We start from the raw sequence: 21213 nt of genomic DNA, 5'->3' as shown, positions 1-21213 counted from the left end.
GTTCAAACCCCGGTCATGAGGTTGAGGGTATGAAAAAAGGCACAAGAGGTGTAGGGTTAAAATTGCGAAAGTTGCCATATTTTCGTTCATCTACAAAAAACCTCATTTTCCTTAACAAAATAATACAGTAAAAAATTTGTGATTAAACCGGTGCGAGTTCCCTCTATACTTTGCCCTAAAAACCGACAAAGTTTTATTATCAATGCACAAAAACGATAATATTCCACGAAGAAGCTCAGCGTGCAGAGGAAGCTTTAGTTGCTCAGAGTCTCGAGCGAAATGAGTTTGGAAACACATTTACACTTGCATTCGCAGCGAATTATGCTGATTTTATATATTTTTGCACGCAGCCATACGTCACTTCGGTTTCCAGTGAATCAGACTCGAGCACTCACATGTTTTTACATCTAGTTAACTATTCAAATGTAATACAATACGATTCATTAAAATTGGAGTCGCTGTTCCATATAATTACCAAGAACGGGGAGCACGAGTTATCTTGGAATACTGTAAAAACAACTGAGAACCTCTCTGAAACGGAATTAACGATCTCGCTAACCCATGGTACGGATACATTCGTCCAGGAAAGCTCACTTCAAACATTTTCCAAGAGTTCTTGCAATATATCTCTCGTAGTCACTCGTCTATTTTTTTCTATAAACTCAGCAAACTCCGGTTTGCACAAGAACGTGTATAGGAAAGGGGCTCGCGCAGGCATTCCGTTATTTTTAGTTATTCGGTTGAGTATCCTTCTAATGAATCGATTTTCGACGAAAGTAGATGTGACTAGTGTGACAGCGGACGGTGAGACAGTAATTGTTATGAATCCCAACGGTAAAGCGAGTTTAAAAGTCGAATCGAATATCCTTAGAAATGATTAAGGTAGATCGTACCTATAAGATCGTAAATTGGGTCGATTTTTACTTCCTAATTAAGGATATTATCACTCTGAATTAATGTCAGAGTTATTAATTCGAAATTGTAAATACATTTTTGCAACTTTTTTTTTGGCGAATGAAATTGCAAGTGATCCGCATTAATCGGGGATCCTTCACTGACTGAACCCCAAATTTCATTCGTCCCTGACTAAAATACTAGTTTTTTATGTAAAAAATCGCTTTAGAGAGGGCAAAGGGAAAACACAAAGGGAAATGGATCGAGAAAAAAGTTTTAACAAAAAGACAGGAATGGACCAAGCCAAGAAGAAACAAAATGTCGAAATAAACAAATGTGAGGTTACGAGTGCTCATTTTACCAATTTCGTTCAACCTCAAACGTACTATATCTTTATTACTAGTAAGACAATCGTCTCGAATTTTTCCCAATCCTTCGTTATATATACTTCATTGTTATTTTGTACTATTTCACAAACTTCGAAAGAAGCGTTCACTCGTTATATGAAAAGATGAACGATTTTTTACGCATAGTCCCTATAACCCTGTGTACTTTTCTTCATATTTAAATACGTTTATCTAAGTAACCAATAAGACGAACCCTTAAAAATTTGATACGCGTGTCAGTCGACTACCCATTTAAACTTTGTAAATTTCAAAATTTTCTTAAGAAAATCGTTTCCTGCATGAATTACCTTAAATCTAAGGAAAAAAAGTCAATCGATGCAAAGATAATTGAAAAAGTGTTCACCCAAGCTTAAACTTATGTAGGTCCTCGCTTCTAGGAATTGCCAAAAAATGAATACTGAAATAATGAAACTATCGGCTATGGAACCTCGTGAAAACCGGGTTGTAATAGGTTTACATGAAAATCGTTACAGATACATTGCAAGGAATGATATAGAGCTGAAGAGTTTTATCTGTGGTAAAAATTGCATAGTAAGCCGGTTATTTTTCAAGGATTATTCGACGTAACACAATACACGCGAAATCCTGCTCGCACAGCTTTCCGTCGGATATTGTATGGCGCGTTTATTGTTCCCGCTATTGTGTAATATTGATTTTAATCCTTCGTTGAACGAAATCCTCTCCATAGTAGTAACGTCCAAAATGAATTTTTTCCTTGATACCTCCAAAAGCACTTAATTAGCACTTTTTTCTCGTGCCTTAATTCAGCGGCGACACCTATTTCTTCATTTACTTCGTGACTTCTGCGGTTATCTTCGATCCCATCCTTCGTCTATTCGAACACATTAAAGCGGATTTAATGAGGCAAGGCAAACAATTTTCAGCAATTAAGAACTCGGTCGCCAGTATACCACCCTCGTTTTACTACCTTCAGAACGCATCCCACTTTAGTGACAAATGCCTCATTCGATCTGATCAAACGCATCATTGAAATGATTGGCACTGTTACGACTAAAATGTATCGCTCTGCTTGAATTCTCGTACACTCCACTTTTGCCTTACATATATCGAGCTCACACAGGCTTACGAACGTACAACGCAAGCGCTACCGGCTCGTTTGAAACAGCCTGCTCTGAGCCGCTTAATTAGAGTGCATTCAACGAGAATATCGTGGAATCTCGAACACGGAAGTATATAAATAACCCATTGGTATGATGCGAAATATCGTGGTTTATCTGCCCCTGAAGGGTCTCTGCTCCTCCTTAAAATATTGTTTTTCCCGTTTTATGAAGCAATTAGCTATGAACTATTGATTACGTTGATCGATCACTTTGGTCGATTGGTTCGTGACAGTGTTCGACATGACGCTGCGAGAACCATGCCAAGAAGCACCTCCAGATTAAGAAGTCAAGCGCTGATGATTTCGATGCTTAAAATCGCACGAAGAAATATTTTGAAATATGTCAAAATTTATAATTTTGAGTAATTTTTTTATTTTATTATAACGATCACTCCTCATTTTGAAGTTTCTCCGAGTACTCAACCATTCTATTTTCTCGACGGAATGAAACTCCGTCGATCCATAATAATGATCGACTCACCGGATGAAAGAGCCACCACGACGATTTTCCGATTGTTCGCACTGGAATTAAGCTCTTGATGGATCTTCGTTCCTGACACATTTCCGAATTGCTCGAAATTAAGCAAAAAATTTAAATGGGACATCCGGAATGAAGAGCCCAACTATTGAATGAAGTTCATTCGAGCGTTTTTTCATCTTGATTTTTCTCTACCCGGACACACGTACACGTGCACATACGACCAGAAATACACGCAATTGAAATTATTCCACTCTTAATAAAAAATAAAAAAAAATGAACGGACGGAGCTCTCGGTGGAGTTTTATTACAAAGAGAACATTTTTTACCAGCCCTTGAATAAAAAAAAAAACAACTTGTCGCTCATGCTCTTTCAGGCAATCGCAAAGGTTACTCGAATCCAGTCGAACACTCCTCAGAAAACACAGGGAGCAAGTTTTTCCCTAATACAACTTTCACATTCATGATCTTACAGATTCGGAGTACGAGGAGGAACAAACACCAAGGTACAGGCCCGACTCATTGGCAAGTCTGTGCAGAGCTACGCGCTTCACCGAAGCGGAGCTCAAAAGAATTTATCGAGGCTTTAAAGCCGAATGTCCAACTGGAGTGGTCAGAGAGGATACTTTCAAGTGCATATATTCTCAATTCTTTCCCCAAGGAGGTGAGTTATTACAAGCGAATTCACATTCAATTGCCTTACTTTGTTTTACCTGCCGGCAAAACGCAGACTTTCACAGTGGAAAAATTAAAACTCAAAAAACTACTGCGTAAGAGGAACTTTAATTGTCACGATTATTACCGAGTCAAATTCTATTTTTTGTGGAGAACAAATAATCAAAAGTCTCTCGCCAGAAAATGTTCGTTTATTTCCGTGGAAAGTTCTTGCCAATTTTCATCACTGCACAATGGGTTTTATATGTTTTTTGTACATCTAGCAAATACGAGTCAATACGCCCATTACGTATTCAACACTCTTGACCAAGATCACAGCGGAATTCTCAGTTTTGAGGTAAGCTTATTTCAGTTGATAATCATACTGGGGAACGTTCTTCGCTGAACCGGAAGCGATTCATTTTCAGTCGACCTGTCTCGGCATTGACGATTTTCCAAGCAGTTGAATAGGAAACCCGTTCTTAGATGGGTGACCGCTCATTCGAACTGTGTAGCCAGTAAATGGGCGAGTGCATCGACACAGTCTTTTCCAGTTTCCCTGAGCCTTCGTGCGAACTCCTTATGTGACACTGAAAAGGAGTCACTAACAGTAGAGAAACCCTTACAAAATTAACAAAAAAGTGACGTCGAAGAAAAATGAGGTCAACGTAAAGTCCTTGTAATAGTGTAAATGCGACGGTAAATCCAAATAACAAAGTTTCGACAACTCGTTGTTGCCCTCGTTGAACAAGATAAAGAATGAAGAAAAATATTCGTAATCAACGTTTGCTTCCGAGCCCCTTTTCAGTTTCAAATTCTCATCCCGTAACTTCTGCTTCGCCCCACTCTAATTCTCATGCTCCTCCACGATCCCGTGTTTCCAAGATAACGTTTTTACGAGAAGCCAGGATAGCTGTAGAAAAGCTGTGTTGATTGGACGACTACTTCTGGTGAGTTTTAGTTGGTTAACACAATTAGAAAGCCAGAAACACTGCCTCCGGCTCAGTGATCGATGGACGAGCTGGTGTATAGTTGAGCGGTCATCCATCCGCGGACTGCCCTCGCAAGCGAAGCTTGCTCAGCTTGGAAGATCGCCAAAACCACGCAGCGAGACTTGGTGCGACCATCGCTGTCGATGGAATGAAAATATGACGTCTAATTCATCCAATCAGTTCGCTTCAACTGGGCGACCGAAATTTCCGCAAACTATTCGCAGCCCCCAATGTCATCCATTCCGAATGATCCCTTTTCAATGTGGATCAGTTTGTGCGCAAGTGTGTACGTTTGAACGAAACCTTACCGAAGCTCCTGATCCCTTCAGGATTTTGTGACTGGCCTGAGCATTTTGTCACGTGGCTCTATGGACGAAAAACTTCGATGGACTTTTTCTCTGTACGACATCAACGGAGACGGCTGCATCACCAAAGAGGAAATGACTGACATCGTCACCGCTGTTTACGAACTGATGGGAAAATTCGCAGACCCTAATATGAACCATGATGGCGTAAGGGAGAAGGTTGATCGGATGTTTCAGGTGAGATTTTAAAGAATCCGTACGAATAGCCAACTCGACTGGGTGCTTTTATAGGACGCGAATAAAATCGATTGAGTCATTAGTTCCCGCTTCATTGATCGACAATTAAAATTTCATTTGCGCGAACAATTGCTTATGGCAAAGCGAATGCTCTGTAGCGATAACGCTAATGTCAATTATCCAGAATTTCCCCCTGGCTATCGATGCACGAAGATATTTTGTGGAAGAATTATAAAAAAAAAAAATGAAAATTAATCGTTCAAATTCTAAACGATCTCATGCGTAACTCATTTTTTTCTATTAATTCTGAAATAACGCATCATTGGATCCACTTTTTATTAAGCTGAGTCTGAAATAAATATTTTTTCTCCAGAAAATGGACGGCAACAAGGACGGGGTGGTAACGCTTTCGGAATTCCTGGAGGCGTGTCGTGCCGATCCAGAAATTTCAACGAACATGGCAGCCTTGGACACGGCCTTCTGACACCCGGCATCGAGACCTCGTTACGCGCCATGGACCTGAACGAGTCCTGAAGACAACGGAAATGAATAAAATCGCTCAATATTGTTGGTTCCCAAGGGAGGAGGGGAAGGAATATGAAGATTGGGAAAGTCGTAGCATGGGAATGTCCAAAGTTTGGACGAAGGTTGCGCAGTCGTTGCCTTACGACTTTCTACCGAAGAGGTGTTTCTCATTCTCGAGATAGGAACGAGTACTTTGGGAATAAGAGCTCGGACGTCATTGAAATCGTTTGAACGAATCGCTCATCAGAATTTATCGAAATTGAAGCTCCGATCGTTGCGATCTAAAGATGTATCCGATTTGATACGCGAATCCTGGAAAGTGCCAAAAACAAACAAACAAAACGTTTTGAAACAATACAAATATCACAATCGTAACGTTTGCTTCCGGAACGAAAGTTGAGAACGGGCACAACCAACTGCCGCGCTCAGCCTCCCCCGCTGTATCAAACGGTTTATTGCGATACGGCCAGCGGGAGTTCCGACGCATGGAAAAATCATTTTTCTCCCACTTTTTTTTCGCGCCCACGATTTAATGTCGTCGAACATAATTACCTCCGTGTTTCATCGGACTATACAAAATTCCTTGCATATCACGATTTACCCAGAGCGTATATATGTGTATAAATCATTTCACCAAAACTCATGACTCATTGGTTCTCATATTTTCACTGGATTCCACCACGTCCGATGTTCTCTTGTCTTGCCCTCCCCAACCCAACTCAACTAGGCAGCTACTCGGGTCTGATAGCTAGAAATTTGACGACTTTTGTTCGTGAAAAAAACGAATGTCATTAATTCGTTCTCTTCTCTGGCAGTTTCGTATTTGACTTTCGAATGGAACAGTTTTCTGGTAGTTCAAAAATATCAGCTGTTAATCGTTGCTTTCCAGTTCGATGAATTTAATCCTTCGTTAAATTGCTAATTTCTATCATTTTGAGAAGCGTCTATAACTTTTTTTGGAATCGTCTTTAGTCGTGGAGTGTTCTCAAGAAGAAAAACCCACGTTTTTAGGTAACTTCGTGTTTTTGTTTCTTACCAGTGAATTAGTGAGGATAATTTCGAACGACGATGCGTTTGAATAATCATTGAACAACGCTTTTTGTAAATCAGACGAGTTGAAAATAGCTTCGAATGTTGAGACTTCACACAGAGCCCACAGAATCATAGAAAACATAAGATTTTGGTGAAGTGGGTTATATATCCACGATTCTGCATCCAGCAGGTGAAAAGAGCTTTGTTATTGAGTGGAATAAACTCAAATTCACCGACCAATATAACGTGAACGACACGCAGATTCCAATATTTTTTATCGATACCTTACGACTCAAGAATTTATCTCGAAGTACATGAAAAAAAGAAAAACAGAGTTTAAGATTTTTAGTCGAATTATTTTTATATCAACAATTCTGAATCCAGCAAACGCTGAGTGCTTTGTTGCCGATGACGAATAAATGAATCAAGCAAACATGGAAAAACAACTCAACAAGGTTTTCAGTTACTGGACTATTCGATCAAGGTATTATTATTATTATTATTATTATTATTATTTAAATCAACACTTGCTGCTTCGAACATGGACAAAAGAAAGGTCGTTACGTTGGGGAAACCAATATGCCGCTTGAAGAGTTGTATATGAAAACGAAAGTAACATTTAAAGTTCTAAGCTGCATCCAAATAATCAAAATTGAACTAAGACAAATGCGAATGGTTACTCGATAACTTCATCGTCTGAAACTACTTCGAATGGACATTGTGAATAAATGTGTTTAAAGGAAAACGGTGCACGGTACAACTCGATTGTAAACGTAACTTCTTTCGTACCGTAATATCTCCATAAGATTGCTCTCGCTACGCTCGGCTCAGAAAATACCTTGCGCGGATGATTAATCAGAATCACAAAGTAAGATATTTATTTGATGTATATTTAATTTGAATGTCACAATATTTGTGCGATACACAGAAGTCGATAAAATGTGCATTAGACCGAAGGTGGCGTAATTTTTATTGCGAAACATTTGTTCGAGTAACGTCCTTGTAGATAATCACGTTAATTGGAGTAATATCTAAAAAATAATGTATCATCAAATAATCAGAGGCTGGATCCTTCCCTTACCGGGCATTATTTTGGTTTTTCTGATTGACGCATCGATTTAAATGAAAGTGTTTATTAGTATTTTTGTAAAAAATTCATGCGAGTTCGTCATTATTTAGAATATAGAGTGTATCTTTTGATCAATGATTTATTGTCGTCGTTTGACTTTTCATAAGGTTCACCTGGACCCTGTTATTTCCTCGTCTCGTTTCCTCACTGAGCTCGTATATACAAATATATAATAATAAATGGAACGACAAAAGGGGAATCAATGAGGCAAGCGAGGGGAAAGAAATGAAACACTGACGAGTATAGTCGGTCGATCGGTACGTGAATTTTCGAAATTCTCCAAGTCTGTTGTTCATAGTGTGTAACCGAACGGTGTGAGCGAAATGGGATGAAAAGAAGAAGAAAAAAAACAAAAAAGTATTTATTTTTGTGACAGGTTAAAAAGTATATAAATTATATCGTAAATTAGGTGTTAGATGTTGTAAGTGTTGTGCTATTACGAATACAGAATGGGTTTTAAAAAAGTGAAAAACGATCGTGGATAGTGGGGGGTTCCGGGGTGAGATGGAAAATTCTCGCTGCGAGCGATTAGCATCGAGGCATACCGCAACGATATTGGTGCAAATTATTTATCGCGAGATACATTTTTTCAGGGATATATAATCATTTTTTATCACTGCCTAATTCGGGTTAATTACTATAAGGAATGAGAGTGTGAGTAACGAGAGACGAACACGCGTACTCGACAACACACTGCGATGCATCGAAAAAGTTGAACCAATCGTGAGTTAGTTGACGAGAACGCTCATTTCTTCGACCCCAAATTGTGATTTTTGGTTTTATGGCTAGAACGGTAGAGGCTCTTAATTACACTGTGGGAGCGACGATTGTGCATGGACCCAGAGTTTTTCCGAGATGATCGATCTTTTGGAAGCTTCGTTGATACTTTTGTTTGTAACCATGTTTCGATTGTGAACTATTCAATGAAAACTGTAAGAAAGATTATGATGCATCGAAAAAGAGATAACAAAAATGTACGCTTTCCGAGAAAGTTTTAAGGAAATTATTGGCAGCGAATCGCGGAAAAAAAAACAACACGACGGTATCAGTGAATTTTTTTATTCTTAGCTGGGCTGCAATTAGATAATAAGTTGATTATAGTGTTGACTGAGATTAATCGATGTCTCAGAGAAACACGATCACTACCGCATGTCTTTGACGTTACCTGTAATTACAAATAATGTAATAATGACATTGAACCGATCACGAGAGATTTTGTATTTTATGGTACAAATCTCACCCGGTTTTCAATCTCTGTGCAGAGCTCGACGGGTTTATAACGATAGATAGAATTTTAAAAGTTATCATCGACCGATTGTTAGATATCTTCGACGCGAATCTCTCTCCCTCTCTTTGAGCTCCGTTTTATCACTTCGTCTCTTTCCTCCCGATCTCCTCATTGATGTGAGTGATTTATTTAATTTATTCGTTGCTTAGGAAATGATCGGTGTGATCTAGCAGTGGATAATCTGACTCTATATTCTCTTCGCTGTAAAACTATCTTCTAGTTGGCAACTTTGTAATTGGCAAAGCATTTAAGTGAAACCAAGATTTCTAACATTGCCGGTGGAAAAGGAGACGAATTTTTAACTATAAAGTTAATTCGTAGCGACTCGTTCGTGCGAATTAATGACTTCCAAAACCTTCGGTACGTAAAATATTTAACTCAAATAGCTCGATACTTAAGAGTATTGTAGAAATTATCGGTATCTTAAAAGTGAGCGGACCTCGCGATCGGAAAATCATCCATCGTCATTCTCGTTTTTGTTTTCGCCATTCTGATCAGAGTTCGTTGCTTCTACAAACGAAAAAAAGGAAAAAAACAGTTTCGATATCTGCTGTGATATTACGAAAAGTAAAGGGAAAAAATGAGATGAAAACTCTTAAAGAAAACTTGATGATTGATTCAATTGATTCTCCAGTAGAAATCTTCAAGCCTTTTCATTTTGCTGTTCTCATCAGTTACACAGCTCTAACGATTCCACAGTTATCTTTGATCGGTTCGCGACACTTCGCTTCGATCGTATAGAAAAAGTTGTTCTCCGAATCGAATACAAAGCAAAATCGACCTCAGCTCAAATTTCCAACGGAATACAACAATTTTCTCCCTCTCCCTGTATTCGATATTCGATAATAATAAACTTCTCGCAAAGCCAAAGGGCGCATCGCTCACGCCAACAAATCCGCTATCTTCGAGAACTCTCTAATAACGTGTTATCTAACTTAGAATCGAAAATGGAACATAATCTTGTAAATTATCTACGGGTAGGACTTAACGAGATACTGTAGACCTGAATAGTTGAATCTGCAATGCGTTAGTCTCTACGCCACGCGGGTTTTAAAGCGTATTTAATCACAGAACGAGATAAATCCATTATCCATTGAACTTTATTCAAAAGTAATCCAAAAAAACCCAAGTCCGATCGAGTCACGAATTTTCGGTGTTTTCAACAAGGCCTCGAGAAGTTAGCCTCGGTCCACATTTTCTATCTGATTTCAGGATATTTAGTCCGCTTCGTAAAGTTGGCTGATCGTAACACAATTCAAAGTGAATTTGGCCTCCTGGTGAAGCAAGCTGCATCAGAATCAATACTCAAGCCGATCTAATTGACTCGCTTCTTCAAAAATAATCAAATAATCATTCTTTAGAATATTTTATTACCTAGAATGATAAAAAAAAAAAAAATAAAAAAAAAAATAAAACAGATTCAATATCTTCTGAAAGTGATTTGCAAAAGATTTGCAGAAGATTTAATTTTGTATTGCAAATTATAATTTCGATAAAATTATGCACTGAGAGGGTAGCACGAAAAATGAAGAGCAACCGTGCCCAAATCCGTTTCTTTCTCCACGCGCATACACACACGTACACAATGATTCCTCGATCTTAATGGTTTGCCTCTCGTCTGTCAGATCTAACATTGCAGGGATTAATTACGATATAACGCCAGAGATAACGCTGCCCGAGAGTATCCGGACAAAGATACGCGGGCAGCTTGAATAAGTAGCCCAATATTGAGATAAATAAAAAGAATCTACGTATTACCGATTAACGAAAAGAAATATACGGCGAATTATTAATTTAAAATATGGTCAGATGGTCCAATCATAGACTATATATATAGGATTATTGTACGGATAAGAGAAAAAAGCAGACGCAGACACACACACACACACGCGCAAATAGAAGAGTAACAAAACAACAAGAAAACGAATAAACAATTTAATCCCATTGTGTAGCTTCTGAGAATCGTTAGACTCGATAAACTTGATGTCTCGCATTTCTGATGGACGCGCGTGTACACGCGGATCGTTCATTCGAACGAAATTCGTAAATCGGAGCTCCCAGCAAGACTCTCAGAAGAACGAGCGTAGCTCTGAGAGAAGAAAACCGTTGAAACGCTAATAAATAAACAAAAAAAAATATATATATATATATGAATAAAGTTAGAAAGAAAGAAAAAAAGAAGAAATATATGACACGTTGGATATGAACGGGTTGCAGAGGTAAATACGATTCACGCGGCGATATATATTTTCGGCGGTATATGTAAAATGTAAACGTGGTAAGACTACGTACGCAATAGCTTTAAATACCGACTAATCCACGTGTATTTGGCCAATGTGGAATTCAAATCGACTGACTAGGATCTCAGGTCCATCGTTCGTGCTGTCGGAAAATGGGGGAAAAAAAATTAAAAAAAAAAAAATGAAAAATAACTTTTCCAAATAGCCGACAGCCGAGATAAAGGGCCGATTGCAAGGGGAACTGAACTGTAAAAAAGTGATGACGAACGAATACCAAAGAACAATATATATCCGATCCCGATATTGTGCTGGCCAAAGAGATATATAAAAACGAACAGAGAAACGCATCCTCCTCCTGCCAGCCTCGCAGTCGAGCGTGCGTATATTAATGATTGTTTGGATGTTGATTGTTAAATGTTAGTAGCATATTTATCCGAGAGATTTAAAGATACAAAATGAAAATACGACGTTGAGAGAAGAGCGCAGAGGTTACACCATCCAATGACGTTGAACTTGGCAACCCCATTCGTTTTGCGCATTATCGTTAGCCCTTTTATTTACCATCGTAACGAAGCAAAGCTTTTTATATAATACATCATAGATTCGTACGACTTTTCATCTGCTCATCGACGCATTAACTCGATTAAGCAATCACGTTGTTCCTCTCAAAATACTGCAAACCCCTAAGTGCGATCCGGACCGAGGAGTTCTGTCCGCAGGCACAGCTTGGCTGTACCGAATCGAGAATATAAATTTCTTTCGGTATATAATTAATAATTAATGAGCTGTAGAGGCGATTGATTGATAGTATTTTCGGATGGGCCGATCGATCCTCGTGGCCGCTCGAAATCCCCATTTTTTTTTTTTTTCTTTTTTTTTATTTTTTTTTTTTCATTTCGATGCTCTACATTTTGACGAAATGTTGACAGAGCAATTAGCGGGTGGCCACGCCGATGAATTTTTTCATAAACGAGACGCTTATAGTTGCTACAACGATGCCACAGATGTTCGATTATTTTTCCAACAAATATATATTCTCGGGAGTTTATTTCAACCGGGAATGAAATAAATTCGCTTGCGCTTGAGAGTGGCTGCACTGCCGGAACGCAGGACGGTCGAACTCTCGCGCACGGACATCATATCAATATTTATTAGCATCCTCCGAGGACGTACCTTCGACGACGAACGTTTAACCGTGTGACTATTGTTCCTTTTTCATTATTTTATGGAGCTTTAATCGCAATGCCTGCGTCTTCGTGGACTCGTGAATTGTTTTAATAAAACACAGCTGCTCTGTTAAATGGGAATTAGTTTAATTGCGATACTCGCTCACTGTTACGTTTATTATTAAAAATGTCTGTATCACAAATTGAATTATGCGACTATTTTATAAATAAATTGATTATTAGTGTTAACTGATGTATTACGAATTTTGCAACTTCGTTTTATTTCCTAACACGAGGATGAGCTTTCCTCACTTTCTTCGATTTATACTCGCGTACACACGGAGAATATTAAATTTGAAAATTATTTTCCCGTTAGGATTGCGCGGTGACGAGAGCTGCAATTCGTGATATTATTGTGGAAGAGAAACTTCATTTTTCTGCTTAAAAATTGGACACAGTAGAAACTTTTAGCGCGGAGTATTTAGTCAATTTTGACGTCACGGTGAATTTTGCCACGCTGCATTGTACGTACTACGCGTTAGGGCAAAGATATTTTACCGTGATGCGCGGTTAAATTCACTAAAGGTGTATTGTAAATTTTAGTATACTCGGCGCAAATTTCACTAGCTGCAATATCTACTGTTATAAAACTGAAAATTCCGGAAAGTATTGAAAATTTTGCGGTGAGTTACTGGAATAAATATTTTATCGTAAACTTGTCCGCACTGTCAATAATATCCGGTTAATTTTACAGTGAATTCCACGCTAAATATTACCGTTTAATTCTCTCCGTGTGACGTGTGACTCCAAGACGTAAATAACACTTTGATGGTATCATCATTTCTGGCTGGTACGACGAAGGGAAATGGAGTTTGGTGTTTGTGTATTTTGAAAAAAAAAATCGAGGCAAAGAATCTTGTTCGATGGTACGATATCGAGGAAACGAGAGTTTAATTCGTGTTTTTTGTTCGTGCTCGTTAGTGAAGCAGATTTCTCAAATTGGAGGAAAATTTGCTTCCGAATGATAAAAGTAAGGAAAGCTGTAAATGTTCGGCCGAGCGAGCCTCTACACCAACGGTTGGGTTCACGTTGGGATCGTTGGGCTTTAGAATGACTTAACCACCGACCGGTATCAAAACCATAATCCATAAAAAATGGTATAAAAATTTGGTAACGTTTTTTCGTCCCACACGAACTGATTATTTAGACGAAACCAGATTGTATAATTTTCTTTTTATGTCGAATTTGTTTAATTTTTGAGGCGCGATCCGAGCACCTCTTTCGTCGGTAAGAATCCCCACATTTTTCTTAAAGAAAATAAAAGTAAAAAGTAGATTTCCTTTAATAAGCGGTGAAGGGGTGACTTGGTTTTGTTCGAAATATCATCGAACATCTCCGAGAATAATTTTTAACTGCATTTTTCGTACATGCTCATCGCAAAAAACTCATCATTCTTAGGTTAGGATGATCTACAGCGCTATACAGCCTCGACCGAGTGGAGCAGAGCTACTCAAACTTCTTATATTGACCGCTACAAAAAAGCGCCACATTTGAAAAAAAGGAAGAATCTAACAAGACTGTTTGCCTAGCTGGCCGTCGCTGAGCCGCCGCTGGCGGCTGTTGTCAATGACCTAGAATGCAGAGAGCCAGAGGAAAAGGCCATCACCACACGCGTTATGAATATTTTGACGTGTGTTGTAAAAGGGTATAGACGATACGATTGGATGACGTACGTAACGAGACGAACGAAACGCAACTTCGTGACTAATAAGAGTTTACAGTTATTATGAGCGTTAATTGTAAAACGCCCAACGTTAAAAGAATATCGCGCAATTAATATATGTGCATCCAACAAATGGTGAACAAATTAGTTCGAAGCTCCTTCCTCGTAGACGTTTTTTCAATTACTGTCATTATCTACGCATGTGAAAAACTGTAAACATTACTAATTGTCAAAGTGTTGATACCAAGATGCCAGATGTTATCGAGGAAAAAATAAGCCGCGTTCTCGCCGGTCAAAGTGTCAACGAAGATGACGATCTTTGCGATTTCAGCCTCGTAGCACAAAACGAAGCTATCGGTAATTAAAAATTCCATTTTTTTCGTTATTTTATTTTACGTAAACTCTGAGTTAAGTAATTTCATCATTTATTTTTATTTTCCTAGATGAATTCTTATTGACAAAATATTATACGGGTTGCACTCAAAAAAACTCGACGAAAATGTATACGATCCGGAAAAAAATGCATTATTTTCGGAAGGGCATTCTAACCTGTTCCTGTCCCTCAATAAGCAATCACTTTTTTCAAAAATTCTTTAATGCAGATGATACTAACTTCCTTAATAAGGCAAATACAAATAAGAAATTCAATTTATAAACAATGGTTTTTAATCTATAACAATTTCTCAGTTTTCTCATTGCTATAGTATTGAATTTGAGACTATTGTCAATTCAGTATTTGTTCAATTGTGTGACACGAATAACAGAATTTTATTGACAATAGTTATAACATAAAAATAATGAATATTCCATTTTCTTTTAGTACAAAATCGAATTTGACACATATAAGTCAGTTTCTGTCAAATTTTCATACATATTTTAAGTTGGAAACATTCAATTATTTAAACTTTATTGTAAAAAACTTGGATGAACGAGGTATCAATACATGCTAGAAAGTTGTTTTTTAAACAGTAAATTTGATGTCAAATGATGTTTTTGTATAGCATTTATAATTTATATGTGCAGCTTTTTTTAATTTGACTTGATTGATTCATAGGAATAAAAAAATGAATCTAAATGCATTATTAAATTGTTCATAATTCTGATTCCTCATCAACAGAAGCAAAAGGGATCCAACCTACTGCAAGTTCAAACTACATTCCCATATGCCAAAAAACAGTCACGTACATAGTAGCTGCAGTTTTATTCAACGAGAGTGACGAAGTATTGATGATTCAAGAAGCAAAGGCGTCGTGTGCAGGAAAATGGTATTTGCCTGCAGGTCGTGTTGAGCCCAATGAAAATTTGTTGGATGCTGTAAAGCGTGAAGTTTTGGAGGAAACAGGCTTAACGATGATACCTGAATCACTGATAATGATAGAATGCGCAAGTGGTTCGTGGTTTCGTTTTGTAATGGCTGGTAAAATCACCGGAGGTGTTTTGAAAACCCCTGATCAAGCAAATGAGGAATCTTTGCAAGCAATTTGGGTACAAAATGTCAGTGAATTGTCCCTGAGATCAAACGATATTTTACCTTTGATACAGCGAGGCAGGGATTATCTTAGTGGAGCAAATTCACCTTGGCATTCTCCATTGTTACCTATTTCAAAACCACGCTCTAAACTCTATCTACGATTAATCGTTTGCATAAGAAAAAAAGCAACGTGAGTATCTACATTTATTCTATTAACGTGGTTTTTATGGTACTACTATAACTTAAATTATTTGACTCCTAAGAACTTAAAATTTGAGCCATACCCTATTATAATTGTAATTATTGTTTTGATCTAACAGAAACAGAATGCACGTCTTGGTGTCAGAAAAAACTTCTCTACACTTGCCTATCTGTGAGATAAATCCGAACAGAAATTTGCACTCCACGCTGCATAAATTCATGGTCGTAAGTTCATTACCAACAATTTATTTTTAAATGAAGTATCGCAATAGAGAAAGTTTTCACCTTTGAATAGTGGTGAATAAGAACAATGTTATTTAATTATCGATGCTTCATTATTTTAGGAGATATTTGGGGACGGTGTGGCTCAGCACAGACCTCACGGTCTTCTGTCCGTAGAATTCAGCGGAGGTCAAGATGGTGATGGTCTTTGTTTTACTCTTCTCGTATCATTTCGACCACCACTCGAGGAAGTTGCAATCATTGGGAAATACGTTTGGCATGAACTTTCAACGAATCTCGCGGATTCACTCGCGACCCGATTGCCTCGTAATATGACCATACCATTGAACGTAGTTCGTTAGTACTGAGATCTTCGGAACTATAAGTAAACGACAGCCTTCGGATCGGAGAAGTTTAAGAAATTTTTTGACTAAAAATAGTTGCGAATATTCCAAAATCGACATCAAACTTACGGTTTTATGATACCTTATTCTTCGATCGCTTAAATCAAGAAAAAAATACTCAACATTTCAAAATTCATGCTAGTTTAGTGGTGAACGTTTGAAATATCGTTCCCACAAGAAAAAAAATGCTCAATTATAACTCGAAGACATTTCTTGACATAGAGTATAAATGCCAAAGTGTCTTACCGCGTTATTTAAAAATTATTGTTAAATCGATTATCAATTAATCTCGTTGATAAGTGTTCTCATATTTATTTTCATGTTTTTATGCAACTGGTGTGGAAAAGTATCGTTATATTATTTTTTTATTACTACCATAACATAACCAATTCTTCTTAACATTGTTTTCAATCGTTATTTCAAAATTGCAAAGTACTCAGAAACTTCTTGAGCTCCGTATTATTCAATATTTCCAAATCAGAATCAATCTTAATGAGGTATTGTATAAAGACTAGAGTAATACGAAAAAATTCAGGACTAATGCAAGTAAGACTAATTTATCTATTATTGTTTATACGCTACAGACATATCCGCATTTATGTGAATTTATAATGAATTTTTTTATACACTTGTAGTTAAGATTTTACCCCTAAAAGTATTGAACAATATTGTGTATTATATTTCTATGACACTTTGTTTTTTTTTACAAAACGTTAAGACGACGTGCGTATTTTTATCAATCAAAATCGTTGTTGAGCAACTGGATAATTGAGTTTATTTCGGTCAATAAATTATCATTTATTTATTAAATAAAAAAACAAGAAAAACACTGTAATCACAAAAAATCCTTAAGGTTAGTTCTTAAAATTAAATGACTCGAAGGATTATTGAGTTACAGTTGTTATGGCAGCTTGCGTACGTTCTTGTACTATTTGTTCGGCTCTGTACACTTTCCAACATACAAGATAATCTCTAGCGAGTTTGAAGAGAGTATAATAATTCGTTACCAAAAGTAACGCCATCGATAATACCTGGTACCATTCAACAGTTCGCACAAGTATTACCAGCTGTACAGCAACGAGCAATAATTGGAGACCCAGCAAGGAACACAATAACATTGTTGGACTACTGAATAAAGCCTGTTTATAGAAACAAAAGAAACCACGAAAAATCCATCATTTTTTTCTGTTTCTCTCACATTGTTGCACCAAGCGATGAGAGATTTTCTTATACTTGTAACTGCAAATGCTTCTTTCCGAGATTCGAAAATAATTTACCAACAAATAGTGTCACATTAATCGTAACATTTCAATATTTTTATTTTACGAAAAATTTCATGAACACATCGATACTCGATGATGTGAATAATGAAAAAATGCAAACTCAAAAAGTATTCTATTATATCACAAGGAAGAATACAATTGAAGAAGAAAAAATTTTCAATGCCCGTGTCATTCAAAATTTTCAAACTCGTTTTGTCACAAGTGTGGGCGAATGTCTCATCGTGCGATCAAAAAATCTTCAAATAATTGTTGTACTTACATGAAACCTATAATGACTTGAGTTTCCGGGTTCAGCGGCTGTACAAAGTCCTTCGGAACGGTACAACTCCTTGTTGTGCTTAACGAGGGATCCATGAGGCCATAATACCGCATCGTTCCACACTTGAATCGGAATATGAACATTGCGCCCTTCGACCTTAGACCATCGGCCCAAATGTAAGGCTGCTCTATGCAAAACGTCACAATATCTGAAAAGGTCAATTCATTCTCTATCAGTATACAATATTTTCTTCAAAAAATTCATCATTTTCATAAAAATACAGCCTTCTTAGATTTTTCAAATGTTTACGCGATTTATTCAATCATCGACGAAAAAATTACTCGATCAAATTGCTGTTCTTGGGTCATACATTTATTATAACAATTCCAAAGCGACTCCATATGTAATAATTGATAGGAAAGTAGTTTTATTGATTCAATTTTTCAAAATGGGACAAACTAAATTCGAAAATAAGATAGTGACAATTGTTATAGAGATTTAAATGCCAGAAGCCAACGGAAGTTTCAAAATTTTTTACTAAACGATATTTTCCAGTTTTATTTTTCTTTCTTTGCTAAAATTGCTGAGAATCGAAATGACTCGTATCGGACAAAATATAAACATACAATTTTTCATCATTCATCTTACCTCACTGGATATGCCTGTGCAAAATGTGCACTCAAACGGCCCAGCCAGAATAGCACAATATGCTGTACGACCCATGTAATATTGAAGTGTAGATGCGGAGGTACAAATATAACTGGTGCAATACCACAGACGTACGCGCTTCCAGACGACGCAAAGAGGGCTCGTTTCAGACGACGATTAAAATCCGATCTGAGACTAGATACTTCGGCTCTAATGGCAGGGGCACTTAGAGAACAATTGTGCAGTGGTTTATCTAGAAAAAAACACATTTTTTTTACACTCTTTTTTTAACTCTCTAACCGTACATGCTTCTGAACAAAACAAAATGAAAAAAATTCCTCACCGAGTAAAAACTTGGTCTTCCGATCTTCTTTCACATAGAGCGGAGCAGTGGAAATATCGAAGAATGGTCCAATACTCACACCAAACATTAGGAAATAGACAGATATGCTTCTGGGTATAAAACAATAATAATTAACAGGTAAACCCGTTTTATTGTTGTAAAGTTCGTTCGAATGATGCATACAGTCGAAACAAGACAAAATTCCTAAAGCTGAATAATTTTTATATTTTTCAGTACAATGAATACTGTCTTTTTCTAAGGTTGATCTTACAGGCAATATCGTATGATTAACTTAAAAATAAAAAAACTTTATTTTTCTTCATTCGACTTTATGCAACATCCGTCTCAAAATATGAATTCAATGAGAATTTATACGTACGGATAACACAGATAAAAGACTTTCATGGAATTGTGTCTCTCGCTCATGTAATACAGGCACCACAAGAGTACGGAGACTACCAGTACCAGTAGAACGATCCTGAATATCATTCAAACATAAATCCTCGATACTAAAACAAAATACACGCAAACTTCGTGCGCTACAACACTTTTTATGTGTTTATCCGGATAATTTATTTTTCAAATGATATCGAACTTGGCATCATTGAAACATAATAAAAATGTACATCATTGATCTTCTAATTGCTCTGGCTGATCAATTTTCATACTCTAAATATCTGCATTGAAATTATTTGACCTTATGAAAACATTGCTTTGGAACGATGCAAAATTCGATATTTTGTGTACTTTACTTTCTTATTTAAATTCACGATGTATGATACCTCATCATTCTCTGAGCTGCCGGTAACCATCTTGCTGGTGAAACAGCATCTATGAATCTTCTTAGCAATGCATAAATGAATCTTCTTGCCACCATTGTGACAATAAAAACCAAAAGATATGGATCTATCAAATAGAAATTCTGGAACAGAAAAAAAGATGTTGAGTCTGTAACTCACACGAGTTTTTTGAATGTTTTATATTATAAAAATTTCAATAAAAGTTAGTGCAATCTTGAATTTTGATAATTTGATAGAATATTGAATCAATATTTGGCTGGTTCTCCGTTTCCTTTGTAATTTTTAAATTGAAATATACTGTAGCTACTTTTGGGAAAGCTAGATCTCACAATATTTTCTATCATTCTGAACAGCCATTGACTAAGTTATCATTATAAACGAATGTCAAACGAATTAAATAAAGAAAAATATGACATCAACTTTCTACGTGTATAAACGAAGCTTGCATTGAAACCAAAATTGATTAAATTCAATGAGTAAAAGTAAACATTTATCAATGAGCGTACCAGACTATACTCGTTATACGATTGTGGCAACCACCAAACGGTTCTATAGAGATTAAGAAGCTGGAGACAGGCTGCTACGATGGAAATTCCTAAAGAAAGTGCTTCAAACATGAGTTGACCGTCAACAGGGACAGCTGGGATTGGAACATGTTTAGGAGCCAGCGGTCGACCTCCGATAGATTCACAGAGTCTTTTTTCGTCGATTAAACTGTTGGGGTTGACATTTGTAACCGTATTGCTTGATTGAGAAGTGGGACACACGTTAAATTGCATTCGTCCGCCAGGACCACCACGTCCACCAGGATTTCTCCGACCTCCAGGCATCTTCTTACAATTATCATTCGTTTATACGTCTAATCGATTTTCTTCAACGAAAATAGAACCCGAAAAAAGTACTACTGAACGAAATTGAGAAGCTTCCGAGTGTCTCTTATAGGTTAAATTCTATGATTTCCAAACATTAAAAAGTCCAAAATATGTATCGAGCTCCGAAGTCCAACAGTCAATGCTCTTTTGAGGTTGGAATTTTATCACTGTGTAAATACTGATACAAAAAACGAACGATCATTTTCCGTTATTTTTATTTTTCAATACTCAATTGACTCAATACTTATATTTGCTACGCCAATTAGTATAAATGCTATATATAGTATGGAATTCGCAATTTCGCGGTTCCTTGCGCAGAAATCAGCGTACTCTGGTGACGAATTACGCATTCGTCACACCGACTGAGAAACAAAAGGGAGATACGAGATACGGGCGAAGGATCTCTTTTTTATCTACGTATCATATCATATATATATATTATATATTTCTATGCGAACATATACTATATAACAAGTGGTTTATGTTCATGCATTCAATATTCTTCTCTTTTGTTTTGAGC

The 21213-nt window shown here is 37.0% G+C and overlaps 3 protein-coding genes across 4 annotated transcripts in view; 2 read left to right on the top strand and 1 right to left on the bottom strand.

The window, feature by feature from the left end:
* Nucleotides 1-12716, top strand: part of LOC122407241 (Kv channel-interacting protein 1-like) — a 79950-nt gene extending 67234 nt beyond the window's left edge. Inside the window, exons 4-7 of the mRNA XM_043413316.1 lie at nt 3375-3563; nt 3838-3911; nt 4875-5087; nt 5461-12716. Coding sequence (XP_043269251.1) covers nt 3375-3563; nt 3838-3911; nt 4875-5087; nt 5461-5571 — 587 coding nt within the window. The 3' untranslated portion in view covers nt 5572-12716. The remainder of the gene's footprint in view (nt 1-3374; nt 3564-3837; nt 3912-4874; nt 5088-5460) is intronic.
* Nucleotides 12717-13407: 691 nt separating this feature from the next.
* LOC122407240 (8-oxo-dGDP phosphatase NUDT18) lies at nt 13408-17156 on the top strand. The gene is made up of 5 exons (XM_043413315.1): nt 13408-13624; nt 13926-14547; nt 15308-15851; nt 15982-16087; nt 16207-17156. Exons 2-5 carry the CDS (start codon nt 14439-14441, stop codon nt 16444-16446), a joined length of 999 nt encoding a protein of 332 aa, XP_043269250.1. The 5' UTR covers nt 13408-13624; nt 13926-14438; the 3' UTR covers nt 16447-17156.
* Nucleotides 17157-17275: 119 nt separating this feature from the next.
* Nucleotides 17276-21094, bottom strand: LOC122407238 (transmembrane protein 39A). Of its 2 annotated transcripts, none has more exons than XM_043413314.1 (7): nt 20328-21094; nt 19804-19943; nt 19401-19499; nt 19022-19128; nt 18679-18931; nt 18031-18238; nt 17276-17627 (listed from the first exon to the last, which is right to left on the bottom strand). In XM_043413314.1, exons 1-7 carry the CDS (start codon nt 20649-20651, stop codon nt 17373-17375), a joined length of 1386 nt encoding a protein of 461 aa, XP_043269249.1. In that variant the 5' UTR covers nt 20652-21094; the 3' UTR covers nt 17276-17372. The 2 variants fall into 2 exon arrangements, with proteins under 2 accessions (XP_043269249.1, XP_043269248.1); XM_043413313.1 differs by having other exon boundaries at nt 19022-19131; nt 20328-21091.
* Nucleotides 21095-21213: the final 119 nt, after the last annotated feature.

Source organism: Venturia canescens, chromosome 2 (genome assembly GCF_019457755.1).
Source record: "Venturia canescens isolate UGA chromosome 2, ASM1945775v1, whole genome shotgun sequence".
In the NCBI taxonomy this organism is placed as follows: domain Eukaryota; kingdom Metazoa; phylum Arthropoda; class Insecta; order Hymenoptera; family Ichneumonidae; genus Venturia; species Venturia canescens.
This window is presented reverse-complemented; position numbering and strand designations above follow the sequence as displayed.